This window comes from Chrysemys picta, chromosome 6 (assembly GCF_011386835.1).
Source record: "Chrysemys picta bellii isolate R12L10 chromosome 6, ASM1138683v2, whole genome shotgun sequence".
Classification (NCBI taxonomy): domain Eukaryota; kingdom Metazoa; phylum Chordata; order Testudines; family Emydidae; genus Chrysemys; species Chrysemys picta.
Window position 1 is genome coordinate 21,476,751 of NC_088796.1, and position 9,083 is coordinate 21,485,833.

The window sequence follows — 9,083 nt, forward strand, 5'->3', positions numbered from 1 at the left end:
TCTGGTCACCCTAGACTCACCATGGCCCAGGTGTCCGACGGTGGGGCAGCGACTGAGCTAAGCGGTCCTATTATACCCACCATCCATGGCCCTTGGTCAAATAAGAATTAATTCTGTGTTATACAGAACGTCAGACTAGATTATCACAGTGGTCCCTTCTGGCCTTGGAATCTCTGACTGTAGTGACCATGAGCCCCATTTAGGCAGTGTTTTTGCATCAAGGGTTTTAATCCCTTTTCCAGCCCAGATTGCTGGAGTGGTGGCTGCAGACAGTTTGTCCCACACCCTGCCTGTAAGTTATAGGGAACAGAATCTTCCTAACCTCTACACATTCTCCACTTTACAAACCCTATTAGCTCAGGTATTGTGGTGAATGAAATTCACCCAGAGATAACAGATTACTAAACAGCTTCATTCATTTCCCAGAATCATAGAAATGTAGGGCTGGAAGGGACCTCAAGAGATCGTCGAGTCCATCCCTCCACACTGAGGCAGGATCAAGTATATCTAGACCATCCTGACAGGTATTTGTTTAACCTGTTCTTAAAAACCTCCAATGACAGAAATGCCACAAGCTCCCTAGGTAACTTGTTCCAGTGCTTCATTATCCTTATAGTTAGAAAGTTTTCCCTAATATCTAACCTAAATCCCCCTTGCCACAAATTAAACTGATTACTTCTTGTTCTACACTCGGGAGCCCAATTATCCATCATCCTCTTTATAACAACTTTTTACATTTTTTAAGACTGTTATGTCCCCCTTCAGCCTTCTTTTCTCTAGACTAAACATGTCCAATTCTTTCAAACTTTCCTCATAGGATGTATTTTCTAAACCTCTTATGTTTGTTGCTCACCTCTAGACTCTCCAATCTTTTTTAGCTTCTTTCTTATTGTATGATGCTCAAAACTGCACATGGTACTCCAGTGGAGGCCTCACTAGATCCAAGTAGAGTGGAACAATGACTCCAATTTCCTACATATGACACTTCTGTTAATACATCACAGAATGACATTTTCTTGTAATTGTGTCACATTGTTGACTCATATTCAATGTGTGTTCCATTATAACCCCCAGATCCTTTTGTGCAGTACTGCTGCCTGAACAGTTATTCCCATTTTGTATTTGTGGATTTGATTTTTCCTTCCTAACTGCAGTACTTTGCACTTGTCTTTATTGAATTTCATCTTATTGGTTTCAGATCAATTCTCCAGTTTATCAAGATCATTTTGAATTCTAATCCTGTCCTTCAAAGTGCTTTCAACTCCTCCCAGCTTGGAGTCATGTGTGCATACTCCCTATTCCATCATCCAAGTTGTTCATGAAAATTTTAAATAGTGCTGGTCCCAGGACAGACCCTACAGGACCTAAGTTCTCTCTAACCTGAGATCCTTCCAGTTGTTAATATTAATTGTGTTAAGCACCTGGTCACAGTTAACTTTCATAGTGAAGACTGAAGCAAAATAGTCATTAAACACTTCAGCCTTCTCTTTGTCATCTGTTATTTGCTCTCCTTCTTCGTTAACTAATGGACATACATTAGATTGGAAGTAAAAACAAGACAAAGAAAAGTGCATTTACAGAATATCTTCTTGCTGCCTTTTATCTCCCTTGCTAGTTGTAACATATTTTGTGCCTTAGCCTTTCTGGTATTGTCCACGATTTTTCCACATACAACTGAACAGTGATATCTTTCTAAATCATACATACGGTAGGTCTTTTTTTATCTACATAAAATGAGAAAGGCTTTTTTTTAATGTAATGCTAACATCCTCTAGGTGGATTGTCAGCAGTAGGAATCAAATCTGGGACCTTTTGAGCTTAATACATCAGCCACTGTTGCGTGAGCTAAAGGACACCTCTCATTTAACTAGTGCTGTAGCAGGCTTGTCAAGCTCTAGCTGGCCTAGCCACCACTAGAGGGGGACAGAGTGCCATACCTAGCAGGCATGAGTTACACTTCTCATATTACATCTGAGATATATTTATTAGATTAGTAGACATTGAAGATTATCAGATATTTCATAGGTAAGTCAGACATTGCCATTCTCTGGTACAGCCTGGGAAGTCAAAGTGAATAGAAAGTAAGGTGAGCTCTTCAGAAACAACTGAGTCCATCCTAATTTTGTGACACATGAACCTGAATGTAAAAAACCTGAAACTCCTTTGTCTCCTTTACTGTCCATTTTCCCTTTTTACTTGCTCCATAATTCCTTGAAATGATAGACATTTAAAAGTGACAATGCCAAATAATTTAGCCTAACACTTAGTTGCTTTGTTCCATCCATGCCTTTCTGCAGGTCAACAATAATGGCTCACTGAAACAGAGAATTTATACAGCAAATAGAGCTGTGTGGTTCCAGCGTGATGAATAACTTGAAATTATCACCTTAAATTAGGGTGACCAGATGTCCCGATTTTATAGGGACAGTCCCGATTTTTGGGTCTTTTTCTTATATAGGTGCCTATTACCCCCTACCCTCTGTCCTGATTTTTCACATTTGTTGTCTGGTCACCCTACCTTAAATATTTATTTTCAAGAGCTAGACTTATGTACCAACTCTTCTCAAAATTCATCCATCTACTAATTGTTGTAGCTATACAATGTTTTTAAAGGTACACTTTTATTATTAGTTGTATTACAGTAGAGCATAGAAGCCCTAACTGAGATCAGGGCCTCAGTGTATAAACATATAGTACAGTGGTTCTCAACCTGCGGCCCATGGGCTGCATGTGACCCAATTAGCACACAGCTGCAGCCCAGTTGTGTGCTAAAGGGCAGTGGGGTAAAGTGCTGCCACGCAGTGGGGTCTGGGTTGGGGCTGCTGGCTGGCCCCACACAACAGGGTCCGGGGTTGGGTTCAGGTCTGCTGCCCACCCCCTGCAGCAGGGTCCAGGGTCGGGGCTGCCACCCGGCCCCACACACCAAAGTCCAGAGTCGGGGCTGCTGCTTGGCCCTGCACAGCAGAGGTTGGAGTCGGGATTGGTGGTGCGGTTCAGTTAGAGCTGCCGCCCAGCCCCACACAACAGAGTCCAGCTTTGCGGTCGGGGCTGCTGCCTGGCCTAGCCCACACACAACAGGGTCTGAGATCGGGGCTGCTGCCTGGCCCCACACAGCAAGGTCTTGGGTTGGGGCTGCTGCCCGGACCCACACAGCAGGGATCAGGTTGGCGGTAGGGTTGGGTTGGGGTTGCCACCCGGCCCTGCACAACAGGGTCCGGGTCCCTGCCACCTGACCCCACCACCGGGACTCTGCTACTGGCCCAACTCTGTGGAGGGGTCTCTGGTTGGGAGGCCCTGGACATAGTGGTATGTGTGGTGTGCTGTGGTTCTCAACCTATGGCCCAGGTAACACATTGTGGGCCGCATATACGGCCCACAATGATTGATAGGCTAAGAACCACTGATATAGTAAGAGGCAATCTCTGCCCTGAACAGCTTACAAGCTAAATATACAAGTACGAGAGAATGGAAGTATTATTATCACCATTATACAGATTGGAAACTGAGGCACAGAAAGATTAAGTGACTTGTCCAAAGTTGTACAGGAAGTCGGTGACAGAGCTGGGAAATGAAATCATAGTGCCTCAGACCCAGTTTAGCATCTTAGCCACATGAATGACCTTCCTCTTAAAGGCAAACAAAAAAGACAGAAAATGGTGGGACTGTTGCAGGGGAATTTCAGCAACAAATCAACTTTATGGGGAAAAAAGCAAAGTATAATGGAAAATTCAAAGGGCACATAAACTTAATATGAAATATCACAGGCAGAGGGCTTTTTTGGCATATGTAAAGAAAAACAGTAATTTTATGTCACATCATAAAGCCCCTGCAGAATGCAACCTTAACTATGGACTCATGACCAGTACCTCCACACTATGATTTTTTTCAGTATTTTAGTATGATATGAATATGAATAGAATATATTACATACGAGTAATTTATCATTAGGGGAATACTTACTATTACTTAGTAATACTTATTCATTATATTTAGGAAAATACAAATCTAACTACAGTACCTACTATGCTATTTATCTTTGGTAGTTATCTTTCAACATGGCTTGGCCTCATCATAATAATCATATCAGACTAGATGATCATAATGGTCCCTTCTGACCTTAAAGTCTATGAGTCTATGAGTCTACATTGGTAGAAAATATGTTCAGGATGTGGGCTTCTTCTTACAAATGTTTGTTTATTATGTTTCAGGAACTACTGTTATTGTTGTGATAGCACCATCAGTGTGCATTGGCAGTTTATGGGTAAAATAAAAAAAGATAAAAGGCCTGATCTGGACCACTGACTCATAGATTCCAAGGCCAGAAGGGACCATTGTAATCATCTAGTCTGACCTCCTGTATAATACAGGCCATAGAACTTCCTCAAAGTGATTCCTACTGCAGATCTTTTAGAAAAACATCCAATCTTGATTTTAAAATTGCCAGTGATGGAGAATCCACCATGACCATTGGTAAATTGTTCCAATGGCTCATTATGCTCACTGTTAAAAATTTCTAGTCTGAATTTGTCTAGCTTCAACTTCCAGCCATTGGTTTGTGTTTGTAATGCCTTTCTCTACTAGACTGAACAACCCATTTTCAAATATTTGTTCCCCATGTAGGTACTTAGAGACTGTAATTAAATCAACTTCCATCTTCCTTTTTTAAGCTAAATAGGTTGAGCTCTTTGAGTCTATCAGTATAAGACATGTTTTCGAATCCTTTAATCATTCTCATGGCTCTTGTTTGAGCCCTCTCCAATTTATCCACATCCTTATTGAATTGTGGATACCAGAACTGGACACAGTATTCCAGCAGTGGTTGCAGCACGATTAAAGTCTCTCTTCCAAGGCTCTTCCAATCCTAAGGCCCTGATCCTAAGTGCACACTTAACTTAAGCACATTAGTTGCCCCACTGACTTCAAAGGGATGACTTGCATGTACGTGTTTGAAGGATCAGAGCCTAAATGTAGAGCAGAAGATAAAGCAGACAAGTTGAATGAAGATAGGACTGGGCTTTTAGTGCTGCTCTTTTTCTTGATGAGGTCTGGTAAGAAACCATCCTGCAAGGTACTGGGAATTGAGGGTGTTCAGTACCTTGCAGTAGGCTACAGCTCTGTGCCTGATCAGACTCTTGCAGTCAATTATTACTGCATTTTTAAAGTTACAATGAAAAAATAGAATGGATAGGACTGATGAAAGAAGTGAGTTTTAGGACAAGAATCGGATAAAGATAGAGTGGTTACAAGACCTACAATATAAGGGAAGTGTATCCAGTGATTTAGGCAGTATGGAAGAAGGTAAATTATACATGGGCAGAAGAATAAACATGCTATGTTGTTTTAGGTACACAGCACAGTTATTTTATACACAACCGAAGGTGCACATTTGCATTTCTCAAGGCCTGATCCAAACCCCATTAAAATCAATGGGAATCTTTTCATCAACTTTAATGGATCTTACATCAGGTCCTGAATCAGTTAAATGTCTCTTCTTGTGTTCTTAGAATGTGAAAATACCCAAGTGACACCAATGCATTTCTGTATATATGTTTATATTTTATAAATCCTTCCTTTGAAAAAAATTACATTTACAAAATGTATCATTTTAAGAATAGAACTTTGATTTAAATATATATGCCACAGTGCTAGAAGGCAATCTTAGCAGAAACAAAACATATGTTTCCTTATAGTGGGACAGATGCTGATTGTGCCATTCTATCAGAATGATTTATAATAAACAATAACATACAAATAACCAGCAAAATCAGCTAAGAGAAAAACCTTATTATTTATAGCCATATGATAACCTTATTTAAATTATTTTGAATTCTCCCCAGCATACTTTTCATAGCCAGGAATAAAGGACTAGGTAATTTAAATGTAAACCTGTTATTCTACTTTACATAAAGAAATATTTTTTACATAACCGCAAAAAAAAAAAAAAAAAAATTCACCCCAACCTGATTTTTGTCTCTTATCCTTCACAATGTACAAAAGTCAAGCAGAACCAATATTCCCATTTAAGGTGTCTTCCTGATTCCTTTTAGAAACATTTGAGTTGGTAGCTAATCTTTTAAAATAACTTACTTATAACTTTGTAAATTACATCAGGTTAGATCTATCAATCTATCTATCTAATCGGTGTTATATCACTTCCCATCACTGAATGGCTTATACGAAAAATTCATAGCAATAGCAAAGTTCTTACTTGATTTCATGGAATCTCTGACATGTCTCCCATTTGGGGGTTACAACTCTGCTTTTTTTTGTGGTGTTTTAAAATTAATTTCCTCCGCTTTTTTCACAAGGGTTTAGCATTAGAAGGGGCGAGGGTGTCAGTTTTCAAAGTGTCATTGTCATGGTGGAAGGCTTTGGTCTCTTCTGGTGATTTTGGTGAAAAGGTGGATGGTGCTTTTAATACACAGCTGGCCAGAAAATCACTTCCCAAAGGGAGGTTGGGGAGAGGTTATGTTATTGGGAGGCACAATCCTTCCACCTGTGTGTCTGAGGCCTGGTCTACACTACGGGTTTAGGTCGACTTTAGCGGCGTTAAACTGAATTAAGCCTGGACACGTCCACACAACGAAGCCCTTTCTTTCGACTTAAAGGGTCCTTTAAACCGGTTTCTTTACACCACCTCTGACGAGGGGATTAGCGATAAAACCGGTCTTTGCGGGTCGGAATTGGGGTAGTGTGGACGGAATTCGACGTTATTGGCCTCCGGGAGCTATCCCACAGTGCTTCATTGTGACCGCTCTGGACAGCACTCTCAACTCAGATGCACTGACCAGGTAGACAGGAAAAGACCCGCGAAGGTTTGAATTTCATTTCCTGTTTGCCCAGCGTGGAGAGCACAGGTGACCCCGCAGAGCTCATCAGCACAGGTAACCGTGATGGAGTCCTCCCAGGATCGCAAAAGAGCTCCAGCATGGACCGAACGGGAGGTACGAGATCTGCTCGCCATATGGGGAGATGAAGCAGTGATAGCTGAACTCCGTAGCAGTAAAAGAAATGGAAAAGTATTAGAAAAGATCTCCAAGGCCATGAAGGACCGAGGCCATAACAGGGACACACAGCAGTGCCGCGTGAAAATTAAGGAGCTACGGCAAGCTTACCACAAAGCCAGAGAAGCAAACGGAAGGTCCGGGGCAGAGCCGCAAACTTGCCGCTACTACGCGGAGCTGCATGCGATCCTAGGGGGTGCAGCCACCACTACCCCAACCGTGTGCTATGACTCTCTCACTGGAGAAACACACAGGGAAGACGGTTCAGGGAACGAGGAAGATGACGATGGAGGTACTGTAGGTAGCTCACAGCAGCAAGGAAGCGGAGAAACCGGTTTCCCCAACAGCCAGGATATGTTTGTGACCCTGGACCTGGAACCAGTACCCCCGAACTCACCCAAGACCCTCAGGGCACACAGGAGACCTCTGGTGAGTGTAACTTTGTAACTATTTGTAAACATTACAAAAAAAAAGCAAGCGTGTTTAATGATTACTTTGCCCTGGCAATCGCGGCCAGTACATCTACTGGAAAAGTCTGTTAACGTGTATGGGGATGGAGCGGAAATCCTCCAGGGACATCTCCAGAAAGCTCTCCTGGTTGAAATGGGGTGATTTTATTAAGGGGACATTCAGAGGCGCCCGTTCCTGCTCTTCTGACCAGAAATGTTCCCCGCTGTTAACCACGCAGTGGGGGGAGGGGTGAAGTGATCATCCCAGAGAATCGTGTGTGTGTGTGTGGGGGGGGGTTTACTTGTGTTTGTGCCGCATGTTAACCGGGAAACCGCAGCCCCCTCCTTTTACATTGAAACCCCATTTTAAATGGACAACCCAATTCATCCTTGATATGGGAAATGCGCTGCTGTTTGCAACCTTTCCCGCATGTTAAGAAGGTTAAAAAAGCCAAAACACTGTGGCCTACGATGGCTGCCTGCAAGCCGAAATATGCGACCTTGTAATGAAAGAGTGTACCCATTGTTCTCTAAAATGTGTCTTTTTTAACCACCTCTCCCTTCTCCTCCGCCAGCTGCAAATGTTTCTCCTTCGCAGAGGCTCGTGAACATTAGAAAGAGAAAACGTAGGACGAGGGACGAGATGTTCACGGAGCTCCAGATGTCCGCCCAGGCTGATAGAGCACAGCAGAATGCGTGGAGGCAGTCAATGACGGAGATGAGAAAAGCCCAATATGAACGAGAGGAGAGGTGGCGGGCTGAATCGCGGGAAGAACAGAGCAAGTGGCGGGCTGAAGACGATAGGTGGCGTCAGCTTGCAGACAGACGGCAAGAGGCAATGCTCCGTCTGCTGGAGCATCAAACTGATATGCTCGAGCGTATGGTTGAGTTGCAGGAAAGGCAGCAGGAGCAGAGACCGCCGCTACAGCCCCTGTGTAACCAACAGCCCTCCTCCCCAAGTTCCATAGCCTCCTCACCCAGACACCCAAGAACACGGTGGGGGGGCCTCCGTCCACCCAGTCACTCCACCCCAGATGATCGCCCAAGCATCAGAAGGCTGGCCTTCAATAAGAGTTAAAGTTTTAAAATGCAGTGTGTCCTTTTCCATCCCTCCTCCCCCACCCATCCCAGGCTACCTTGGCAATTATCCCCCTACCTCTGTAAGGAACTAATAAAGAATGCATGAATGTTAAAAAAAAATGACTTTATTGCCTCTGCAAGCGGGAGGGGAGGGTGGGGTGGGGTGGTTGGTTTACAGGGAAGTAGAGTGAACCGGGTCGGGGGGGGGGGTTTGGAGGGTTCATCAAGGAGAAACAAACAGAAGTTTCACACAGTAGCCTGGCCAGTCACAAAACTCGTTTTCAAAGCTTCTCTGATGCGCACCGCGCCCTGCTGTGCTCCTCTAACCGCCCTGGTGTCTGGCTGCGCGTAATCAGCGGCCAGGCGAGTTGCCTCAACCTCCCACCCCGCCATAAAGGTCTCCCCCTTACTCTCACAGATATTGTGGAGCGCACAGCAAGTAGCAATAACAATGGGGATATTCTTTTCGCTGAGGTCTGAGCGAGTCAGTAAGCTGCGCCAGCGCGCTTTTAAACTTCCAAATGCACATTCCACCACCATTCGGCACTTG

The 9,083-nt window shown here is 43.6% G+C and overlaps 1 protein-coding gene across 1 annotated transcript; it reads left to right on the forward strand.

The window, feature by feature from the left end:
• The first annotated feature begins 6,536 nt into the window (after positions 1 to 6,536).
• Positions 6,537 to 8,653, forward strand: LOC135984216 (myb/SANT-like DNA-binding domain-containing protein 2). The gene is made up of 2 exons (XM_065598820.1): positions 6,537 to 7,433; positions 8,029 to 8,653. Exons 1-2 carry the CDS (start codon positions 6,894 to 6,896, stop codon positions 8,059 to 8,061), a joined length of 573 nt encoding a protein of 190 aa, XP_065454892.1. The 5' UTR covers positions 6,537 to 6,893; the 3' UTR covers positions 8,062 to 8,653.
• Positions 8,654 to 9,083: the final 430 nt, after the last annotated feature.

Coding starts and splice junctions, on each gene's coding strand:
- LOC135984216 (XM_065598820.1), top strand. CDS start 6,894: ATGGAGTCCTCCCAGGATCGCAAAAGAGCTCCAGCATGGACCGAACGG. Junction 7,434..8,028: donor GGGCACACAGGAGACCTCTG/GTGAGTGTAACT, acceptor CTCCTCCGCCAG/CTGCAAATGTTTCTCCTTCG.